This window comes from Aristolochia californica, unplaced genomic scaffold (genome assembly GCF_029961685.1).
Source record: "Aristolochia californica isolate CCGP_79_NKW_82.1479 unplaced genomic scaffold, dmAriCali1.0.hap1 SCAF_2, whole genome shotgun sequence".
Taxonomy (NCBI): domain Eukaryota; kingdom Viridiplantae; phylum Streptophyta; class Magnoliopsida; order Piperales; family Aristolochiaceae; genus Aristolochia; species Aristolochia californica.
In genome coordinates this window covers 49,936,220-49,959,156 of record NW_027181881.1, presented here as the reverse complement: position 1 = coordinate 49,959,156, position 22,937 = coordinate 49,936,220, and the positions used below count along the sequence as shown (strand labels likewise).

Sequence of the window (22,937 nt, the reverse complement as noted above, 5' to 3'; positions counted from 1 at the left end):
TCACTTCCAAACGAGTACTCCTCGTAAACTTGTTTCTCTTCCCATTGATCTCTTGAACTCTGGGATATGTTAAAATAGTCAGAGCTCCACTTTGAGCCTCGAGTTAGCTGCGCCTTGTTGACCATCAGTTTGTTTATTCACTGTTCAGTTTATCTCTCTAGAGTTTTCAAATAAGATTGCAGGGAAGAATTTACACTAGCTAGTTTGATCAGCGTTCACATGGTTCTCTAAAAAATGGGATGTTAGATTCTAGTTACACTCATACACTAAATCTTAGAAGCAGGACCAGAAAAACATACCCGAGAAGCTTAATCAACACAATGAACTATTTTGTCATCGAGAGGGCAAGAACACAACATTCCTGGGAAAGAAATTAAAAATAGAAACGAAACAGGGTACATCTAGATCACTCTCCACTGGAGAAATCTCATCCCAAGTTCAAACTCATTCACAAGGTACATCAAGATAAAATCTTCACGGTAATGTCTCATCTGCAGCTAGCTGAAAGTCATTTCTCACTGGGATGCCCAGATCAACCTGTTCGATCAAACCAATCACCGGCTGTGAAATAAATCTTTGCCTGCAGCAAAGAAGACATGAAAGTTTATCATACGAAAGTTCTACACGCCCATAATTTCGAAGGTAAACTCCCCTAGCCCTTGTGTTTTTTGTTCAACAGTTAGGAGAGACTATTTTTTCTTTTTTTTCCCTGTGAGACTTTTTCGAACTGGTACTCATTTAGACCCTAGCCCAAGGTTTTTTTTTTTTTTTTTTCAAAGTTTCGTTGCAAACAAACAAAGAATTAAATTGAATCAGCATGACACTCTTTAACATTTCCCTTGTTCATTCATTTTGTCACGCTTTTCATAGGGCCCCAACGGAATAACTAACACCTTTTCTTCGGAAGGCCTAACAGCCTTCTTAATGGTGCCAATTTTCAAGACATTAGTATATGCTAAATTACTTTAAACCTCTTCACTGCAATAACTGGAATTTAAAAACTCAACGCGGACAGCTGAGATCCACACGTTGACATTCTTTTCCGTATTCTTCAATCTACCAAATCGATCGTGGATTCTAGAAATCTCATTTTCAAACTTATTTAGATATGGGTACGGATCAAACGACAGTTAAATGGCACGAAATTTAATTCATTTAGCTTTCTACGACCAAACTTTGTTGTTAGCCACATGCTGAAAGCCTGGCAGTGGCACCTGTTGGAAATTTCAAGCCGCAGCCGACCCACGTGCTCCTATAAAGCTGGAGGCTTTTCTCCACAGGCCGGTCGCGAACTTTGAAGCAGACATGATTGCTCATCAACCGCTGGCTTGCGACTAATTTAGCATCCAATGATGACGCCAGCAATTACATGGCCACAAAAAACATATCATAACCGCAGGCTAAGATGAAATTTGTCATACATTTTATATTAACAAAAACATCCAAAAGAACCGCGACAAAGAAATCAGAGAAACAAAAAAAACGCACGAGCTAGCTACAAAGTAGAGTCAAAGAATGCGTATCACTAGCCATTCTCTTCTACAAACCCATAAAGAGTTCAATACTAACTGCCTTTCCTCCATGACTCGTTGGACGGGCATCACCAATATCTATGAAGCCCCAACAGAGAGAAAAGGAGCCAGTCGACACCAGACATGAGAATAATTTCCGACCTTAGTACCCTTCGCACACTTATATAGACTATTCATTCTACTAAAAAAAGCTCATCAAGCGGATAATTAGCATACCGTCCCCACTGTAAACACCCACAAATCTCAAGCAAACCAACCTCACTTGACACTAGAAAGAAAAAGCCAACAACTGAAAATAATAACTCACCACCCTCCAAAACTTAGAAGCACTTCCGGTGGACAATGGATGGGCCAGATTCATCATATTCAGCCTTTGCTATCCACATCTGCAGGTTCAGGCAGCACATATGAGACATAAGTGAACAGTTGGTAATACATAAGACTGGCAAACAAAACGCATATTATTTTCAAGCACAAATCACCTGCTGGAAAGTGCTGAGGGAAGCAAGGATGGATCCTCCAATCCAAACGCTGTATTTTCTTTCAGGGGGTGCCACAACCTTGATCTTCATGCTGCTAGGTGCAAGGGCAGTGATTTCCTTGCTCATACGGTCGGCAATACCAGGGAACATAGTAGACCCACCACTGAGAACAATGTTACCGTACAGGTCCTTCCTGATATCCACATCACACTTCATGATGGAATTGTAAGTAGTCTCATGAATACCAGCAGCTTCCATTCCAATGAGAGATGGCTGGAAGAGAACCTCAGGGCATCGGAATCTCTCAGCACCAATGGTGATCACCTGCCCATCAGGAAGCTCATAGCTCTTCTCAACAGAAGAGCTGCTCTTGGCAGTCTCCAGTTCCTGCTCATAGTCCAATGCAACATACGCAAGCTTCTCCTTCATGTCCCTCACAATTTCCCGTTCAGCGGTTGTGGTGAATGAGTAACCTCTCTCAGTGAGAATCTTCATAAGAGCATCAGTAAGATCACGTCCTGCAAGGTCAAGTCGAAGGATAGCATGGGGAAGGGCGTACCCTTCATAAATGGGCACAGTGTGGCTCACACCATCACCAGAATCCAGAACGATTCCTGTTTAACCAAATAAAACAGGTCAATCCAAATGAGACACATTTACACGCTTAGATTGACATTTAAAGGGTAGGGATGAGCTGATACGAACCAGTAGTACGACCACTAGCATAGAGAGAGAGGACAGCCTGGATGGCAACGTACATGGCTGGGACATTGAAAGTCTCAAACATTATTTGGGTCATTTTCTCTCTGTTGGCCTTGGGGTTGAGAGGAGCTTCTGTTAGAAGTACTGGGTGCTCTTCAGGGGCTACACGAAGCTCATTGTAGAAAGTGTGATGCCAAATTTTCTCCATATCGTCCCAGTTGCTGACTATACCATGCTCAATAGGGTACTTCAATGTGAGAATACCTCTTTTTGATTGAGCCTCATCACCCACATAGGCATCTTTTTGTCCCATTCCAACCATAACACCAGTATGGCGAGGGCGGCCAACAATACTAGGGAATACTGCTCTGGGAGCATCGTCACCAGCAAATCCAGCCTTGTGCACAACCAGAAAGTTAATATGTCATTCATTTGAAGTACCAAAAACTGATAATGCCTCAATTTATGATGGAAAAGTAAACACACCTTGACCATTCCAGTACCATTGTCACAGACGAGAGGCTGGATATCCTCAGCATCAGCCATCTTTTATAAACCTGTAGAACAAAGTTAAGACCAACGATCATGTTCGTTCACTCCTTTCTACACCTGGTAAATTCAACTTTTCACTTGATTGGCTGTTAATATCAGCTCGATTTTTATTTTTATTTTATATCATACGAAGTGTCAACTGCTTAACAAAATAAAAACCAATAAAAGAAACAACCAGAGAGATATGTAACATTCGTCCACTCAAGGAACACAGAATATAATAACACAGTAAAACAAAAAAAAAACTACTCTGGCTGTTCCGCATGGCAATCATTGTTACAATACGAAAATGAAATGATAATTTTGATCTAAATTCCCTGGCTTCTAGAAGGCTTTTATAAAGCAATAGACGTTCGATGAAATCCTCCGGTGGACGGAAAATAAACTCATTTCCATGTAAGTCACCCTTAATGTTCCAAGGAAAACCCTTTTTTCTCGTAAGATCGAAGACAAATAAATGCTAGACAAAGAAGCTACATCTCACATAAAGCGAGTAATACAAGAACGAGAAGAAAATACGAAATCTGGAGAGCCAGGTGACCAAAAGTCAAAAAAGACCCACTCGAACCAGTTAAAACAACTATAATTCATTATCAGCATCAGACAGAAGGAAGTCGATAACATTCATTCAGATCCCAATCACAGGCATGAGTTTAAGGACATATGCACGCAGATTAGGACATCCTAGATCTGCATCATCCTAAAACCTAGGCACAGCTTCCAATGTGAGGACCTCACTGCAAGACAATCCGCATAACATTCACAGATGACAGAAGTGTAGTCCAAAAAATTTCCCCCGGAAAGACTAGTTTTACCATGAAGGTGGTAAAGCAACAAGACTGAACCAGATCTGAGGAAAGTTTTAAACCGACAAACAATTTCCGCATAGCAGGTGAAATTCCAATCAACAGGCAAAAGCTCGGATCTGCTTACCTCGACTGAGAGACGCGAAAATTTGAAAGAGAGAACGGCGAAGGAGAGAAAGAGCGTTCCTTGTGGAGCTTGGAGACGAAAAAGAGAGCAGAGAAGGGAAAAACTCTCTTCGGCTCTCTTTTTCTCTCTTGAAAAATTTACGGTGACACGAAATGAGAAAGAATAGCCACCAAATAAGTGCTTTTATAACTGCAATTGTGCTAAATTCAAATGAAATGTGAACGAAATTCAATTCAACAACGTCGAGGAATCATTACGACCACGAGAAAAGATAGGGTGGCCTGGCAGACAGCCTTTAAAGATTCAGTAGCCGTCCGATCAATCCCGATCTGAGAATCCGGCCGTCCTAACTGTCTTTCGGCAGGAAAGTGTGCTTGCCCACGTCAGATGGGCGGCTCAAATTAGGACTCGTGGTCGTGGTGGGCGACCGATATTCCGATAGCGGCGCCACATATAACTCTCCCCACCCTTGACGCGGCTAAGTATCCACGCGGGTCCCACTTCTTCCTCCTGGCCCAACAGGAAGTTGAATCTCAGTTGTTCGTAACTTCAAGCCTGATACTTTGGCGGTCCTACGGCGACGCCTAACTGTGGCGGGACCCATGGCCTTTCTAAAGCTAGAGTTACACCTGGGATTACAGACGGGAAGGAAGGTCAGGAAGGCGAGCTTTACAGCTAATCGTAGCCGAGCCGTTAGCCTATACAAAAATCTAAATACAAATCGTAAGAAAGAAAATTCGAAAAGAAAGAAAAAGAAAAATGAATTACTTACTGTGAGAACCCTTTGAGAAACTATCATGGTGGTCCTAAGCAAGCAAATTGTTGGAAGTGGCGCGTCTCAGGCGCTTCTGGCAGTAAATTTGTGGCTTGGTGTGGGACTGGGGATGCACGGATTGGAATAGAATAAGTGGGAGAGTGTGTTCATTTGATGGCGTGACAGATCTTGGTTGTCAAAGGAGAGCACGTCAGACGACGCGGCGTCGAACGTGGGAGCGACAACTGGTCTCCGTAGAGACAGGCCCAATTAATTTTTGTTGATTCCCGTTCTTAACCCCCAACTGCTTGTACTTCGGTTTATTCTTTACTCGGAGGCCGGGTCTAGACCGGCTTGGGTTGAGCCAAACCAGGCTCTCTAGTGTTTAGGTCGTCGATTTCACCCTCTTGGACCCGGAGATATCTAGGATATACAGGGAGATCAACAACATCCCCAAGGTGGAAGAATTAGGAAACCTTTGTAAGAATCTTCAATCAGGTTGGAGTTCGATTTGTTGTGTTGCTGGTCATATTGAATTTGCATCCACTCTTGTACTAAGGTGAAGTAGTGTTTGATGAGTTTGAGGGGCATATAACAACCACCTTTGTGTATTTTCAAGTCCAATAGAGAAAATTAAAATGTGAGGGAGATCTATTAATGAATAGTGGTTGTGGTGAGAAGTGCAAGGTACAAAGGGTACGGGAGTATGAATGAGGTTTCTTTCATTGAAAGGAGTTAAATGTAGTTTTTTTCAACGGGGTTAAATGTGTGTTAACTTGGGAAATAGGTTGAGTATTAGGGTTAGAGTGTGTTTCGAGAGGAGGAGGCGGTTATTGTGGTAGGGTGGAGGGGCATTTCATGGGTGTATTAAAAGGAGTGATTTGGTCGGGAAGAAGTATTAGTGGCTGAGATAGATGGACAATTGGAAGGAATTGGATGGCTGGTTGAGTGAGGGTGTTGGTTTAGTAGGGTTGGGTGACGTGGAGGAGGGTGAGTAGGGTTGGGTGACGTGGCAACAAGTGGCATGGAAGAAAAGGGGAAGAGGCTATTGCAAGGATTGACTTGGTTGAAACTTTTTTTTCGGGTGGCAGTTGAGAAGGGGAATGAGGCCTCCAAAGCTTGTTATTCATGCATGAATTTGTCAAAAGTTACATCTTTTCTCCTTGGGTTGCTATAGTAGAGATTTTTACCCTGTATATGAAATCTGGTCTCCCCAAAAAGAAATCTTGGAAAGGGGTGTGGGGGTAGAGCTTTCGCCCGGTCCACAATATATTAACTGTTGTTTCGTTAAGGGTAATTTGGAGATTTTAATTTTGTATCACTGTTGCCATAATTTTCTATTTATAATTGAGGAGTACCATTATTAGGGTTTTATTATCTTAATCCGATCAGCATCTTGAGTTGCAGTCCAAAATGGCAGAAGACTCTTACCTTGAAGCGAATCTGTATAAATCTTGTTGTCTTTATTTCGTGTTTATTTTCCCCTTTTTTGTATTTATTATTATTATTCTTGTTAATTTAAAATTAGAACATCTAATTCCTAACATTTCATCCTTCTAGTGTTAATCGTAATTGGAAAAAGTCTCAATGAAAATTGTTCTAGTACCACTTTAATAGAATCCTCCTTAAAAAGGTCATATATATTATAATTCAAGTTCAAGAGAAGATTGAGAGAGAAACAAAAGAAATTGAGTGAGTTGGAAAAGGGGCAAGCAACTTAGAGAAGAAGTGTAGAGGTTATAAGAGTAAGGGAGAAGAAAAGAGGATGAATGAGCTCGAGTGAGAAAGAAGAGAGAAAATCAGAAAAAAGGTCAAGGTATGAATTAGGGAAGAAAATGAGCAAAAGAGTAAAAAAAAAAGGGCTTAAGTATCTCCTGTCCTAGCTAAGCTTTATTTTGTACATCAATCAGGAACTCAACCTCCTAGAAGGAGAGTAATTAAATTTTCATTCCAACTAAGAATCCTATTACAAACATGTCTTTCTCATTTAAAACTTGTATTTTTTAATCGGCTTGGATGTTTTTTACCAAAAATAACCAAAATACCCCTAAGAAACTCCAACTAAGAATCCTATTACAAATATGTCTTTCTAATTTTAAACTTGTTTTTTTTTTTGGGGATCGGATGTTTTCTAACAAAAATAACCAAAATACCCCTAGAAAACTTGCCCCCTCCCTTTGTTTGGCCCCATCACCACATTTAGTAGGGTGGGGCAAAAACATAATTCTTATTGTTTTATTATAAATTATCCAAATTATCATTTTTTTACTATTTATAGTTTATTAAAGAATATTATTTTTTAATTTTATTATTATTTAAAAATATATATATATATACTTGTTGCTATTTATAGTTTATTAAAAAAAGAGTTGTTTTATGTCTGCTTGAGTGCGTTGTTTCCCAATCCCACTTCAATACTGAAATACAAAAAGATACAGTGGAATAGCTGCAGGTTGCATGCACTCTTCAAACTTTCTTCACAAAAATTTCGGGAAATATGGGACCCGCGAGTGAAGCGTACTCGCCTCAGTAGAACGGCGAGTCGACCTGCTCTCTCCACGCCTTTTTAAACCTAGAAGCCCAACAAGCAGTCCTCTCCGTATTTTCTTCTCTCTCCCTGACCATCGACTTAGAGGAAAAGGTAAGCAGTTCTCGTTCTGACTTTTCGATCCAGCATTTTTCAGCCTAATTGTATCACGGAAAGCTTATGAGTTGACTTGCTTTTCGATTTTCCGCCCAAATGTTATGTTCTGTTACCTGAGGCTTTAATTTTTATGACATTTAAATGGATCCGGATAGCTTCGGGGGTGGCGTTTGGAGAGATTTATGCCATTCGCATCTTTCTTTTATCTTTGAGGCGATTATTTCTTCCATTTCGCTCTTTTATTGTTGTTTAAGTTCTTTTGTCGAATCACCAAACTCTAGCTGAATATAGATCATAGTATATCCTCCAACTTTAAATGGCTAAGCAGAATTTCAACGCTTTAGTTTAGGCACATTGTTGTTAACCATCCGTTGATCCTTGATGAAAGGTGGTTTGACACCATCATCCACACGGACATGCCGAATAAGATCTTTGAAGTTATAATTTAGTATGTTGGATCTCTAAGTGTTCCTATAATCATCCAGTTGATATAATTTCTACGTAGCTTTTGTAAAGAGTGAAGGCGTATTTTCTCAGTGAGCATTTTAGCATCATACTCTGTTTTTGTATCTGACAACAGTTCCCTTTTATTTTTATGATGAGCATAAATAACTAGTGTATTGGAGAGTTCCTGACCTGCGATCCAGATATAACTTGTGGTATTGAATGAGTTGAACAGTTCAAATTCAGCTGCCTAATAGTGGGATACATTTTCTTTAGACTTTTGACTGTGATTTGTTCATTTAAACAAGACAAGTCGTGGATACTTTGTTTTTATAATTTTACGTTTTTTTTTATGTTAAATGGTTTTGTAACATTTATGTTGTTACCTACCATGATCAAGAAATTTTATCATTTTTTTGTCTTGGGCTTGATTTCTATTGGTCCCTGTGATTTACATGTCTTTCTCTCTATATAGGAGCAAGTAGCAGTTCCTAGCATTCAGTTGTTGGTATACATCCTCCATAACAATGTGAGTATTATTTTGGTCTTCTTTGTCAATTGCAATATGCTTCAGTCTGTGTATAGTTGGAAATTGATTCAAAATGCCTTGCTAATATTACATGTACTTAGCTGGTAGATATATTTGTCGCAAGGAGTCAATTTGAAGCATTGTCAGCTAACCTATCCAGTCATTTGTGTTCTTTCTGAGGGTACCACTTAACATCATTAAGTGTGCTGAAGTTATTGTGGCATCTCTGTAGTTTGTTTACTCTAGAAACAAAATCTTCAGAGCATTTTTTGCTTGCCTACAAAATAGTCTATGTAATGACTTCCATGCTATAAAAACTTTGTAGAATGTCATTACATGATGTACAGCCAGTATACTGTGGCCCTTGTAACATAGGATTTCTTGTCTTAGATGAATAGATGGTGGTCCAAATCATAACGAACGAATATTGCATGCCCCAGTCATCATATCATGGTGCAATAATTTTCATAGAAAAGCCTTTTTACTTCAAAATGGGATATAGTTCAGTATTTTTGTCATCTTCTCAAACTCTTTTATGCTCATCATATTATTGTTCAGGGAGATTCTGGAATTAGCATGTGAATTTGGATTGAATTGTTTTCCTATTAGATTCCTAGATGAACACCATCATAGATAATATAAGAATCTTTGGTTCACATTCGCAGAGAAGCTGGTCGGCCAGTGATAAATGAAATAATGACACAGCCTCAAAGATGACAATTGTTTTTGTTCTCTTTATAGTTTTTTAGCACTATGAATGAAATCTATAGCAACCAAAAAATATTTTGTATTTTTTATTTTAGGAAAAAATCTATACTCATACTCTATTTGTCTCCATCACTTGCCAAATATTTTTAAATGTGACGCTGAATGTTGTAATCAACATGATCGTTGGCCATGGGTGGCAAGATCTTCATGTCTACTAGAACTGAAATGATCAACTCTTCTAGTACTTATCATCTAAGCATTCTTTGACAGTGAAATACATGATATATGAGCAATATGATTGGGAATCTCTGGTTTTTAATATCTTATGTCTTTCATGAACGGGATAAACTTCTGATTGAACTTAGAGCAGCCTCTTTAGTTCCAAGAACAGCAACTACGGACAAACATAGAACTCCCTTTCTAACACCAAAAATCTTTCACAAATTGAGCTAGCTGGCCAATGTGTCTTGAGTCTATTTTGTTAAAAAAATTATATAAGGGTAATGGACTAAAAGAAAAAGTGAATTGCCAAGAAAAAGATTGCAGAAAGTGTAACTCACAGGAGCTTCTAGTTTTGAAAATAAAATAACGGAGTGACTTCTAAAAACTTTCAGAAAAGAGTTACTCAGAATAGCTTCTACTTTCATCTTCAGGAAAAAAAAAGTAGCTTCTACTTCTCAAACTTTCTGTCCAGTTGGTGTTTCCCTCTAGAAATACTGAGTAATGTGTTCTCTTATGAGTCTTATGGTTTCTCGGGTGATTCATTAGAAATTGAAAACTATTACTTGTTGGAGAGCTTTAATGCAAACTTGAACATGGTCAGAATGAAGCTCGTATGATAAGATGGCTTAATGTTGTAGTAAGATTCTCTGGTTGCAATAACATGTAAGTGGTTCTTTCTATTTCAGGGCTGATGAGGATGTAGTTGATCCGAAGAAATACCTTGAGGAATCTTGCAAGCCCAAGTGTGTGAAGTCGTTACTTGACTACCAGGTTATTAGTTGTCTTACTCACAAAACCCTTTTGCTGTATGCATTTATCCAAACAAATCTTTCCTTTTAAATTGTTGATCACAAAAACGTGTTCATGTTGTGTTTCTTATTAGAGTCAGTCAGCCTGTACCTGTTGTCTGCATCTTGAGATTTGAGAATGTCAATTTAGTGAAATACTGCAGTAAGAACTTACCAACAGGCAGATATTCAGTTGAAAATGTCTGCTGAAACCTGAATCATGTAAAAAATGAAGATGGTCTCTGCTAAGCAAAGCCTTACTGATCAAGTTTACTGATTCACCTATTTATTCTGTTGAGATTAGTTTCAGCACATCATGAGTCTGCATGCAGCTATTGATCAAGGTTTCAGCACATTATGAGTCCGCATGCAGCTCTTGACCACCTCTTTAGTGCTTTCATCTAGAATAATTTGAGAACTGTTGCCACTTTTATTGATATGTGGATTGTTGAGGTCCTTATGTGGGAACTTACCCTGATGGTTGGACTAAGCTAAATTACGGTGGGAGGTTAAGAGGCAACTTTTGGCCTGCTGGTGATGGAGTGGCTATCAAAAGTAGTTATTGAAGCATCATGCCGGTATTCTCTGCACCCTTTGGGCACATATACTCCTTTGAGGCCAAGTTCAGTGGCTTTCTCTGGGAACCTAGGTTTCACAGCAGTTACTCAATCTGCTAGTGGTCGAAAATGATTTCAAAGTTGTCGTCAACTGGTTCACTAATTGTTGCCCCTTTGCCTTGGTGCCTCGTGTGGTTCTTTGATAAGATTTTGGACCTTTCTTCCGCTGAATCTCTTGGTTGGACAGCCCAAGAGAGGTCAACCATTTGGCTGACTCTCATGCAAGAGATGGGGTCTTCCAACCACACTTCATTCCGGGAGACTTTACTCTTCTTGACCCTAGACAAACTGTTTAATTGTTTGTATTTGATTGTTTTGCTTTTGTTTCTTCTTGTTTCTTGTATTTGCTTGCTTGCTTTGTATTTGGTTTGGGAGCCCTATTCTTATAATAAAGTCTTTACTCTTCAAAAAGTCTGCTTTAGTAGTCAAAAAGTTCCTAATCTTGCTAATTGGTTAAAACAGAAAAATACCCTTATTCTATCGTATTTAACCTGGATTCTGAAAATTATCAATATTGCGCCTTTCAAAGACTGGCAACTAACATTTAGATAGATAGATAGATAGAGAGAGAGAGAGAGGGAGGGAGGAGAGAGAGAGAGAGAGGGAGAGAGGGAGAGAGGGAGAGAGGGAGAGAGAGCAAAAACGAAATATGGAAAGAAAGGCAAAATATAGAAAGATAGTCGATATATAGAAAGAAAGAGAAAATATAGAAAGAAATAAAAAATATAGAAATTCAACGGGAAGTAGGAAATAAAATATAGAAGGCAATCTACACAAATGGGCAAAGAAAATTTGTTCTCTCCATATATTATTTTCCAAAGAAATTTGTAGTGATATTCCTACTGCATTCTGGGATAGACAAAAATACATTGTGTCCCTCCCATATATTGATGGGTTCAATGAAAGGACTATTCCCACAAAAGCTAGGCCTAGTCAAATGAAGCATACTTTTCTAGACCTATGCTAGAAGGAAATCCAAAATCTGTTGGATAAAAAATTAATCAGAAAATCATACTCCCCATGGAGTTGTACTGTTTTTTATGTCAATAAAAATGCAGAGAAGGAACGAGGTGTTCCCAGGTTAGTGGTTAATAATAAACCACTCAATGATTGTTTAAAATGGATTAGATATCCCATTCCAAACAAAAAAGATTTATTAGACAGATTGTGTTCTGCTAAAATCTTTTCAAAATTCGATTTGAAATATGGATATTGGCAAATTCAAATCAATGAAAAGACAAATACAAAACTGCATTCACTGTACCTTTTGGTCATTTTTTTTTTTTGATAAAGATGTATTTATATTAACAAGAGAAAATTTACGAAGGGAGAGGGATCAAATCCCTTACAACTAGAGATTGCAGGGAAGCTCCCTCTTTGTCAAGCACATTTGTTGCCGAATTTGCAGATCTTAGAATGTTAGACCAAATACAAGAAAAAGATTATACAATATCCAAAATCTCCTGAAATATGTCCCAATGCCTCCATGGGGGAGGGGAATTACGCTGGCACCAACCAATCACTACCTTGGAGTCCCCTTCAATGTGAATAGGTCCACTGCATTTGTCTCTGAACACCCGAAGGCTTTTTGGTCAATAACCAGGTGTATATTTGCCCTGTCACTCTATCAACTACTCTAGATACCTTTTTGGTCATTTTGAATGGAATGTTATGCCTTTTGGTTTGAAGAATGCTCCTTTTGAATTTCAAAATATCATGAATGATATTTTTGCAAATTATTCTGAATTTACTATTGTTTATATTGATGATATCTTGGTTTATTTAGAATCTATTGATGCTCCTTTTAAGCATTTATATGTTTTCAAATCAGTTATTAGAAAACATGGGTTGGTGATATCTGCACCAAAAATGAATTTATTTCAGACCTCTTTCAGATTTTTAGGTTATAATATCCATCAGGGAAAAATTGTTCCCATTGATAGAAGTATAGTGTTTGCTTCAAAATTTCCCGATGAAATTTTGGAAAAAACTCAACTTCAGAGATTCTTTGGAAGTCTCAATTATATTGTTGATTACTATCCAAATCTTGCTCAAGATTTAGCAAGATTGCACATAAGACTCAGAAAGAACCCTGAGTCTTGAACTCCTAGACATATTCAGGCAGTCCAACTAATCAAAAAGAAGGTTAAACAACTTCTTTGTCTTACCCTTACTAATTCTTCATACCCGAAGGTTGTTGAAACTGATGTCTCTCATATTGGTTATGGTGGCATAATAAAACAAAATAATCCAGCTAGTAAAAAAGAAGAACTTGTTCGTTTTACTTCTGGTAATTGGCGAGATGCACAAATTAATTATTCTACTGTAAAACAAGAAATTTCAAGATTCATAAATTTCAAGATGATTAAGTGCATTCATAAATTTCAAGATGATTTATTAAATCAGAAATTTCTTTTAAGAGTTGATTGCTCTGCAACTAAATCAATTCTTAAAAAGGATGTCAAGAATCTTAAATCCAAACTAATCTTTGTTAGATGGCTGGAGGAATTAAGCACCTTTGATTTTGATATTGAACATATCAAAGGAGAATTAAACTCCTTACTTGATTATCTAACCCGTGAATTTCTTCAGGGTTCAAATCATGGTTAACACCCTGATAGGGGTAATCCACTCCCAATAAGAGGCAGTGGTTCATCATCAAGAGGCCGAGGCCCCAATAATCAAGGACGAGGAAATTCCTCTAAAAATAAGGGGTAATCCACTCCCAATAATCAAAGTTGCCTTTTGCAATAACTTATTTGAATAAGTATCTAGTAGATACTAAGAAGAAATATATGCATATTGGATGTATACAAATTGTTTTCAAACCCCTAACCTTATTAGGGATGAATACATGCTTACAGGCCATCCTTAGGGATGGAAGATGTTTGGATTGGAAACTATCACTGGTGGGTATAGTGGAAACTAGTCTCAATAGGGGACCAGTTTATTTTAATGTCCATACAAATCTTACCCTATTATTAACCGATAGGAATCTGTTGGAATCCCTCCAATTGAGGATTCTAACATAGGGATAATCTTATATTCCTGGAACAAAAACCATAGCAATTATTGCAAAAGGCAACTTTGAGTCGAAACTTAGAACTCTATCTTTCAAATGATGCCTTCTACAAATAAACTATCTCCTTATATAAAAGGAGAAAACAAAGTGGATTGTAATATTTTTTCAAATCCACCATACAGAAAAAGATAAGCCTGTATTGTTGAGGCGGCTGAGACGAGACTCCTCCATTATTGAGGAATGGCTGAGTGGTTCCTCCATTATTAAGGCTTGAAAGAGACTTCTAATGTGCTTGTGCCCAGATAATCTTTCTTTTCTTCAAAGCATTAATCCTTACATTGGTAAGGTGGCTACTTTCGGCTGTCCACTGATGTGACTTGATAGAAAATGGCCGACCAAAAGCATTGTAGGTGCTTGGATTGATGTGACAAATAGGCCAACTGTGGGTTGGAGGATAAGATTACCCCTGTTGATTTGGGACGGTTATTGCCGATGAATCTTGCTGATGTAGTCTTGACATATCTTCAGACATCCTGCAAATAAAGTTATTAATTTTTAAACTTTGATTCCAAAAGATGAATCATAGTCTCCATGTAGTCTACCATCGTGGGCTCTTCATCATCAATGGGCTGGTTGTCTAGTAATGAATCAGAATTGGTTTCTTCATCAATATCTTCTTCAGCAGTAGATGGTTCGGATACTGACATGTTATCTTCTGCAAGTCTGGAAGAAGAAGGTGTGCTCTCATTGCACAGATCAAGAATAGAACCCTTCATTGTTTTGAAGAGTTTTTTCATTAACTTTGCTTCTGAAATATTTGACTCTTAATTGAGTCTTGAAATTGCTGAATAAATTCTTTGGGTCATAATGGACTTCAGGCACTTTATGTAATCCAAGTGCATTCTCATTCGTGAGAATAGCAGACTTAATTTATGCAATTTTCTGATCAAGATTGGGGAAATTTTTCCACCATCGAACATGAAAAGTTTGAAGTAATATAGGGAGGTCTTCTTCATTAAAGCCAGACGTACAGTCCCATCTCCAAATCCATGGTATATAAAATATCATGAAGAAGATAAATAGTTCTGCACCATTGGGTAATCTACCCAGAGCTTTTAGCTCAGGACTTGTTTTAGTCCACAAATTAAATTGAACCTTCATTGGCTCAGGTAATATATCCTTTGGTGGCTCAAATTTGATTCACCGATTGAACACCCAATTGGGTAAAGGTAATGACCTTTTAAAGACATCCTTGCTCCATTGAAAGAACCAGGAATGTCGATGAGTGGGATTCTGGTAATAAAATACATTGGACCAGGCATCAATATTACCCCAATAATTGAATTCCTTATCATTAGGAAGGGCTATGGATTTAGCCACATTAGACAGTGTATGATGCATTGAAATAGAATTCACATGAACCAAAATAGATTCAAATGAATACCACTGTTTTCCTGCACGGATGGAGCAGTAAGCTTCATCGAGCCATTTCTGCATCATCTCCCAAGAATCCAGGGTACCATCTAATTCCTCTTTATTGAGGATCAAAATAATTTCCTGATCAGGAAGAGTAATATACTCTGGTTCAGATTCCAGTGTCTCTTTATAAGACTCAAGGGTTTTACCCTTATTTTTAGAGGAATTTCCTCGTCTTTGATTATTGCGGCCTCAACCTCTTGATGATGAACCACTGCCTCTTATTGGGTTAACCATGATTTGAACCCTGAAGAAATTCACGGGTTAGATAATCAGGTAAGGAGTTTAATTCTCCTTTGATATGTTCAATATCAAAATCAAAGGTGCTTAATTCCTCCAGCCATCTGGCAAAGATTAGTTTGGATGTAAGATTCTTGACATCCTTTTTAAGAATTGATTTAGCTGTAGAGCAATCAACTCTTAAAAAATTTCTGATTTAATAAATCGTCTTGAAATTTATGAATGCACTTAATAATAACAAGAATTTCTTGTTTTACTGTAGAATAATTAATTTGTGCATCTCGCCAATTACCAGAAGTAAAACGAACAAGTTCTTCTTTTTTACTAGCTGGATTAATTTGTTTTAATATGCCACCATAACCAATATGAGAAGCATCAGTTTCAACAACCTTCAGGTATGAAGAATTAGTAAGGTTAAGACAAGGAAGTTGTTTAACCTTCTTTTTTATTAGTTGGACTGCTTGAGTATGTTTAGGAGTCCAAGACTCAGGGTTCTTTTTGAGTCTTTTGTGCAATATTGCTGAATCTTGAACAAAATTTGGATGATAATCAGCAATATAATTGAGACTTCCAAGGAATCTCTAAAGTTGAGTTTTTTCCAAAATTTCATCGCGAAATTTGGAAGTAAACTCTATACTTCTATCAATGGGAACAATTTTTCCCTTAGGATATTATGACCTAAAAATCTGACAGAGGTCTGAAATAATTTCATTTTCGGTGCAGATATCACCAACCCATGTTTTCTAATAACTGATTAGAGAGAGACAACTTTTTGATTTTTTTTGCCAATCATCCAGCATGAAGGATGTCTCCCAAATTTCTGTCGAGTCTTATACCTACAACAGTGTCTGAATCTCACCGGCTTATCCTTCATATTGTGAAACTCAACTTACTGCCTTGTCTTATACTGTGGATTGGGCCTTTGGCTCAATGGTCATATGGTGTTTTTCTACTGTAAGGTCGTGTTCAAGTCACACCAGGGTATTAGGTGGTGGAGAGTGTGAGTGCAATCAACATTTGAAAAAGAAAAAAATCAGTTTCTGGATATCTACATGCTTGAGGACTCGTCATCCTATGACAAATACTCCATTTATAATCCACAAATTACCTTGTGTTTTCACTTGTTATATTGTAGTGTTTTGGAGATCTATTGACTATATCTTCTTTTCATCCTAGAGCTTGGGTGTTTTCGGCCTTTGTTTTTTTGGTTCCTTCCTCTTTTATTTGTGAGTGGTTTTTTTCTCTCTTTGTCTAATGAAGCACATCTAAATGAGAAATTTGTCTTGAGCATCTTCCCTTGGAAGGTGCTAATTCTCAATTTTTTAGTTTCTGTTTTTACAACTAAATTAAAAAAAAAGATCAAAATTTTATTAAATAGATGTTTTTGCTCTTGAAGTCCGTAAGTCTGAACCTTTGCATTTGTTCTTCATTGCTCAATAATTCTGCCCCAAAAACTTTCTATTTTGTCACAAAAAAAAAGCATGCTAGACTGATATTTCCATATTTTCTATTATTTTCTTATTGATGTTAATGAAATTTTACTTGTTATAGGCATGTGTGAAGAGAATTCAAGGTGATGAGACAGGACACAAGCACTGTACTGGGCAGCATTTTGATTACTGGTCATGCGTTGATAAATGTGTAAGTATTTGGCTGGTTAATTACATGTTATTTTCACTGATTCCATTGAGTTAATCTCGTATAATTTAAAACTGCCTCATTGGCGATGCAGGTTGCACCCAAGCTATTTGTGAAACTTAAATGATGCTTAGGGCTTTGGAGAAGCACACAAGCATGCTTTCTTTCTTTCTTTCTATAATCATCAACCTTAAAATGCTGTTTCTTATCATTAACTAGGTGAGAATGCCTGGAGTTAGAAGTCTGTCTTGAACGGTATACTTGCCTTTTCATTTTACCCCACAATTACGCTTTGCTGATCTGAGCTTAGCAATTCCCAATTTTAAACCAATAAAAAGTAGGTTTGAGCAATCTGAATGACTACAATTTTAATGTTGTTGTTATAGAGGAACATTGCTAAATAATCTGATCACGTTATGTCGTGATCGATCTTTCTTAGCAGGACCTATTTGAAATGGTTGTCTTTAATAATTGTGTGTCTGTAATGATATGAGAAGATATCATGTGTTGAAATCAGTTTGGCAGTGTAGAAAATAATAAAAAAATATAACAGTTCTTGCAAGGGCTTATAGAAGCCTTAAATGCTGGGGTGTTTTACACACTGCTGAAGCCCCCTGTACTTCTCTTCTCTTTTTGCTGCATTCGTTGGCTCAATGGAGTGAGAAGCTACCCCTTGCCTTAGTATAAGTTGGGCTATTATCTTGCTGTTACTGGAGTTAGATACTTTCCATCTACACCTCAGAGCATCCTTTACCACACCAAGGTCAGTAGCATTGTCAGGTTTCCTCTGACACCACATGGATCACTCTCCATTAACTTGAATACTAATGTTGAAGAAGCTCAACAAAGAGCCGCCGTGTAAATTTGGAAGATGTCAAATGTTGATGGTCGAGTGGGAGGTCGGTATGACTGTTGAGAGTTGTGGACCTCCTGCAGCCTCACCAGTTCTAGACAAGGTAGGAAATAATACTTCTTCACTTCACTGAGGATTACCCAAATTACATAGGAAATCTGCAATTTTAATGGCTTGATTCGTACACCTTGGGCATCAAGATGCTCAACTAGACAGCATATAAAAAACTTATAAAAATGTTAAATTGGCATAACATCAAATTATCTCGACATAAAGACGAACTTCAGTTAGCAAGTTGTCGTTGTTGTCATAGTCGTCAGCATCTTCAGCTCAAATACTGGTAAGAAAAGTTTCTCTCATTGCATAAATACAACATCTGCACTTGAAATATTTTTTCTAGACAATCTCCTCACTGTTCTAGAGCAGCTAGAGAGAGAAACTCAAGCATAAAACGAGTACGAATCTTAGACACTTCAATGATCTCAACTATCTATACATCAATGGAACCAATGACTAACCGTTAAAATGAATCCTTACATCTAATGTAAGAAGAACATATAAATACTTTGCAGCAACTCTTACTTGAATTCAGCATGGAAGGATTGTTAACCATTTTTGAATGGGTTTCAATCCTTCATACGAGAAAAAAAGCATTGACCCGTCTGTCTCAGATTTTCTATGCCACTCGTTTTCCATTATTTAAAACAAACCGTTGTGCCCGTATTCAAGTAATCAGGTACAACAACGAGATTTACTCGACTGAGTGATTAGAGAACCTTACTAGGATCTAACACAAAATGTCCGCTCATATGATGGACGACAAAATCTGTGTAGATGATTGGGCGTTATTGCTAACACATCTATCACAATATCTAATTGGCTCATTGATAAATTTATAAGAGATCCTCTGAAGTCAGAAGAATGTTGTAAATTTCCATAAAAGGCGTTCAAACACGAACTTCAGAACATCAAATTCCCATAAGTAGGTTTTCCAGATACTAAGATTCTTACAAAAATCCATTAATGCCTCAAAAATAGAAAAATCTACAGAGATTTGGGGCCAAAAGTACTTCTAGGTGTTGGTGGCCCTGGTGTATATCTGCTGGCTGGCACGGGCAGAAACCAGCCTGATGGAACCTCTTGCCATTTGATCCCTGATAGCTCTCCTTGCAAGTGACCCATTAACCTGTAAGGGGGGGTTAATCCACAATGAAGTAGAAATGAAGTGGAAAATTGAATTGAAGTGAGATGAATTGTTTCCACTTCAACTCATGTTTGGGTGTTAGTATAGACGAGTTCAAGTGGCTGGAAAACAGATTCCAGTGTTAGTGACCCCAAATGAAATTATGATATAAAAAAGAGAATAAGTAACATTTTATAATATACTTAAATAGAACATATAATTAACAAAAATAAGCGTGGTTACTACACTTATAAGTGATTTAACATGTAGTATTAGAATATATTAATATCCGAATTAATGAAAAATTATATTATATTACTTAATGATTATAATTTATTATAAATTAAAACAATAATTAATTATAACAATTGGATAATTAAACCAATTAATGATTATAGTTTATAATAAATTAATATACTAATTACGTGTGACTAGAATAAATTATTTAAAATAAATAAAAAAGTTAAAAATAACATAAGTGAATATAATAAATAAATAAATTATTCTGTAATAACATAAGATATAGTTTAACATTAAAACTCACTATTTTAATAAATAAATAAATAAATACATAATAAATAAATAAATATATTAATTTATCAATAACATAATATACATTTTAAATATTATTAATTAATAATATATTAACAAAAAATGAAAAGCTAATGGTTTAATTAATTGGATAATTAAACCAATTATGATGATGTTTAATTTTTCCTAACTTAGGAAAAATTAAACATCGTCTTCGTGTTCCTCTGCGGCAGACTCGGCAACGGTGACGGCAGCGGGCAACGGCGATGATGGTGGGCAATGGCGACGGAGGCGACGCTCCGACGGTGCACCGAGAGGTAGAAAATAGGGAGGCCGAGAGAGAAGAGAAGCCAGGAGGCCGAGGGGCTCTGGCCTCCTGTGCTCTGCGACGGAGGTCGAGAGAGGGAGGAAGGAAGGCCGACGGGGGCGGAAAGAGAGGGAGGCCGGAAATAGAGGGAGGCCGAGGGGCTTTGCGACAGAGCCTCCCGTGCTCTGCGACGGAGGTGGGGGCAGAGGGAGGAAAAAATACTTTGTTGAACGATTGCGGAGGGGGGGGGGGGGGGGGGGGGGGGGGGGGGAGGGGCTCTGCGACAGAGGTGGGGGCAGAGGGAGGACGACCGACGGGGGTGGGGGCAGAGGGAGGAAAAAATACTTTGCTGAACGGTCGGGGAGGGAGCAGAGATCGTCTGGATAGGTTGATGAGAGAGAGAGCAGAATAGCGGGGGGGGGGGGGGGGGGAGGGAAGAAGCAACGCGCGTGGAAAACTGATGATTCGCAAAATAGGTAGGAAACAGTTTTCCCCCGTTTTTTCTTGAGCGAATAAAATGGTGTTATCTCACTTCAATTCAAGTCATTCTGGACTAACGCCATAAGTGGGATGAACTAAGTAATGCGGGGGGAATTCATTCCACTTCATTGTGGACTAACCCCCCCTAAAGGAACAGAACAAAACATTTCTATCGATTCATCTTTCTGATGTAAATACCTTGAACTTTTTTATTGAGATGAATCTGAAAGCAGGATCTGACCAAACATTTAGAAATATTTATAAGGAAATAGAAACAAACGAGTAACCAAGCAAAGAGTATCACAAGGTAAAGAAACCTTTTACCTGCAAAGCAGCTCAAACATAAACACCGGAAATAAATAAAACAAAGTGAAAAGTAACATGCTATTATTTGCTAAACATAAGCTTGCAACAGCAATGTGATCAAAATTACATGCTCGATTTTTCCTTCAACCAAAATGACAGCACTAGTAAAAGACAAGGTTTAGAAGAAGCTGGTAAGACCACTGGCATCTCATGTTATAAATGTTTTTGCAATCGAAGTATGAGAGTTTTGTTAAAATGAAAATATCCAAGAGTAAGCGGCACAAAAATGCCATTCTATGAAGACTTTCTCAAGACGTGAAACATCTAATAGTCAGAGACATGGAATCCACAACTTGAGTACAAAGTGCATACAACATGGCTGTAGATGCATCCAGAGATTAAAAACACAGAAACTGGACTTGGTTTAGATTGAGATCTATTTGATTTAACACGTTCCTTGGGCAAGACTTGACCAGAGTTATTAAACCCGGCCTAATGAAAGAGAGACCCTCTCCACTGACCATTCCCCATTTTTCAGACGGAGAAAGTAGTAGAAATCAGAGGCTATGAAACAGACAACACCTTCTCCTTCTGTTTTCCCTTGCTCCATTTCTACATAAAAAATTCACATCCACAGTAAGTCTTATTAAGCACCAGTCCAAATACAAACCAAACATCTCAAAAACGATAAACCTCGAAACTGCAATTTCCTTATTAAATTAAATAAGAAACAAGACTTTCGAGATCCACGAGAGCCGAGTGAAAACTGCGATTGAACTGATAAAAAAAAATTAACCTTCTTTTTCTGTTTCCCTCCGCCAGACTTCACAGGCTTGGAAGACGGAGGCAGAGCCTTCGCCTTCCTTGGCGCCTATAACAAACCATAAAACAACAAGATGGAAGTTCAGCACTAACATCTAGTAGAAAACTCAATAAGAAAATTCGAAAATAAAAGAGTTAGGTCAAGATAAGGACGTAAAAATCCGTTTTGGTGGGAAAGATTTAAATTACCATCTCGCTCAAAAACTGCTTCGAGCTTTCGCCTGCTGAATAGACCCCACAGAATCAAGGGAGGCCAAATTCGTTACTTTTAAAGGTAAAACACTTTTTCCTGTTTGTCTCTATTGCAGACAGATTAATTACCCCAAAGTCACTTGAGTTTACAAAAGAAAATGAAGAAACTAGATAATGGAGACAGCTCGCGTGAATTCTATATTATTAATCTAAGAAACTAGCATCATTTATGTATATGATCAGCAATCAGCAACCAGAAAAAGAAACAGTAAACAAATAAAAGAAAAGCACGTCTAAAAAAGGAGAACTGACGGACCGAGCTTATGTATTCGAGCAAAGCAGCGTTTGTTTCTCCATCCTTTGCAGGCGCATCGATCTGGACTCCTACGGCTTCGTCGCTCAAATCTAATACGAAAAGTAGAAGGCGAGAAGGAACAGCAAACATGCAAGTGTGGAGAAGTAGTTTCTACTTGGTAGCTACTTACCAAGTGGAAGGCGAGAAGGAAAAGCAAACCTGTAACAGTGGCGACCTTCGATGGATGGAGAAGTAAGACGGAGGCAGGCGGGAAGCCGCTCGCGGCGGTAGGCTGCGAAGAAGCGGACCTGTCAGCTTTGGGTTTTCCTCGCTTCGGTGGGTGGAGCCATGGTCGATCAGCTCCACCCGCCTCGAAAGCGATTGTAGGCTCGGGACCCGGGACGGGTTGGCGCCACGGATACTCGTTCCCGACATCTGTACCTATCGGACATATTTTACGTGACGCCGCATTGCTCTTTGGTAACGATCTATCGAGTATTATGGCCCTTTTGAGTCCTGAGAGGCTACTTAGGCACATTAATTACCTTATTAGGGGTTGGTAGTGGGATCTGGGTGGGGTTTCCTTAAATTCAAACCCGACTCTAAATCCAAAAAACCTGAAATACCGAGGGTCGAATTTTGGAGAATCCGCCTCTCACATGGTGGCATTGAATAGAGAGAATAG

At 38.1% G+C, this 22,937-nt stretch overlaps 3 protein-coding genes across 5 annotated transcripts; 1 reads left to right on the top strand and 2 right to left on the bottom strand.

The window, feature by feature from the left end:
* Positions 1 to 282: 282 nt before the first annotated feature.
* Positions 283 to 4,349, bottom strand: LOC137957128 (actin-like). 3 transcript variants are annotated; one of them, XM_068804852.1, is made up of 6 exons: positions 4,202 to 4,349; positions 3,203 to 3,273; positions 2,720 to 3,113; positions 2,015 to 2,628; positions 1,840 to 1,918; positions 283 to 580 (listed from the first exon to the last, which is right to left on the bottom strand). In XM_068804852.1, the coding sequence occupies exons 2-5, from the start codon at positions 3,260 to 3,262 to the stop codon at positions 1,853 to 1,855; spliced, it is 1,134 nt and encodes a 377-aa protein (XP_068660953.1). In that variant the 5' UTR covers positions 3,263 to 3,273; positions 4,202 to 4,349; the 3' UTR covers positions 283 to 580; positions 1,840 to 1,852. The 3 variants fall into 3 exon arrangements, with proteins under 3 accessions (XP_068660953.1, XP_068660954.1, XP_068660952.1); XM_068804853.1 differs by lacking the exon at positions 283 to 580 and adding an exon at positions 620 to 1,334; XM_068804851.1 differs by lacking the exon at positions 283 to 580 and having other exon boundaries at positions 1,402 to 1,918.
* A 3,165-nt stretch (positions 4,350 to 7,514) lies between these two features.
* LOC137956388 (cytochrome b-c1 complex subunit 6-1, mitochondrial-like) lies at positions 7,515 to 17,634 on the top strand. Its single transcript, XM_068803873.1, has 5 exons — positions 7,515 to 7,596; positions 8,519 to 8,572; positions 10,189 to 10,273; positions 17,197 to 17,286; positions 17,378 to 17,634. Coding segments are annotated over exons 2-5 (210 nt in total). The 5' UTR covers positions 7,515 to 7,596; positions 8,519 to 8,570; the 3' UTR covers positions 17,411 to 17,634.
* Positions 17,635 to 19,124: 1,490 nt separating this feature from the next.
* On the bottom strand, positions 19,125 to 22,406 carry LOC137957061 (small ribosomal subunit protein eS25-like). Its single transcript, XM_068804762.1, has 4 exons — positions 22,274 to 22,406; positions 21,740 to 21,814; positions 21,526 to 21,555; positions 19,125 to 19,322 (listed from the first exon to the last, which is right to left on the bottom strand). Exons 1-4 carry the CDS (start codon positions 22,400 to 22,402, stop codon positions 19,209 to 19,211), a joined length of 348 nt encoding a protein of 115 aa, XP_068660863.1. The 5' UTR covers positions 22,403 to 22,406; the 3' UTR covers positions 19,125 to 19,208.
* Positions 22,407 to 22,937: the final 531 nt, after the last annotated feature.

What these genes read in the sequence shown, in the direction of transcription:
- LOC137957128 (XM_068804852.1), bottom strand. Translation starts at nt 3,262, where the DNA reads ATGGCTGATGCTGAGGATATCCAGCCTCTCGTCTGTGACAATGGTACT. An exon ending in TGCTAGTGGTCGTACTACTG is followed by an intron (nt 2,629 to 2,719) that starts GTTCGTATCAGC and finishes TTGGTTAAACAG; the next exon opens with GAATCGTTCTGGATTCTGGT. An exon ending in CCCTCAGCACTTTCCAGCAG is followed by an intron (nt 1,919 to 2,014) that starts GTGATTTGTGCT and finishes CTGAACCTGCAG; the next exon opens with ATGTGGATAGCAAAGGCTGA.
- LOC137956388 (XM_068803873.1), top strand. An exon ending in AGTCGTTACTTGACTACCAG is followed by an intron (nt 10,274 to 17,196) that starts GTTATTAGTTGT and finishes TACTTGTTATAG; the next exon opens with GCATGTGTGAAGAGAATTCA. An exon ending in GGTCATGCGTTGATAAATGT is followed by an intron (nt 17,287 to 17,377) that starts GTAAGTATTTGG and finishes TTGGCGATGCAG; the next exon opens with GTTGCACCCAAGCTATTTGT.
- LOC137957061 (XM_068804762.1), bottom strand. Translation starts at nt 22,402, where the DNA reads ATGTTTGCTGTTCCTTCTCGCCTTCTACTTTTCGTATTAGATTTGAGC. An exon ending in TGCTCGAATACATAAGCTCG is followed by an intron (nt 21,815 to 22,273) that starts GTCCGTCAGTTC and finishes GGTTTGTTATAG; the next exon opens with GCGCCAAGGAAGGCGAAGGC. An exon ending in AGGGAAAACAGAAGGAGAAG is followed by an intron (nt 19,323 to 21,525) that starts GTGTTGTCTGTT and finishes CCCCCCTTACAG; the next exon opens with GTTAATGGGTCACTTGCAAG.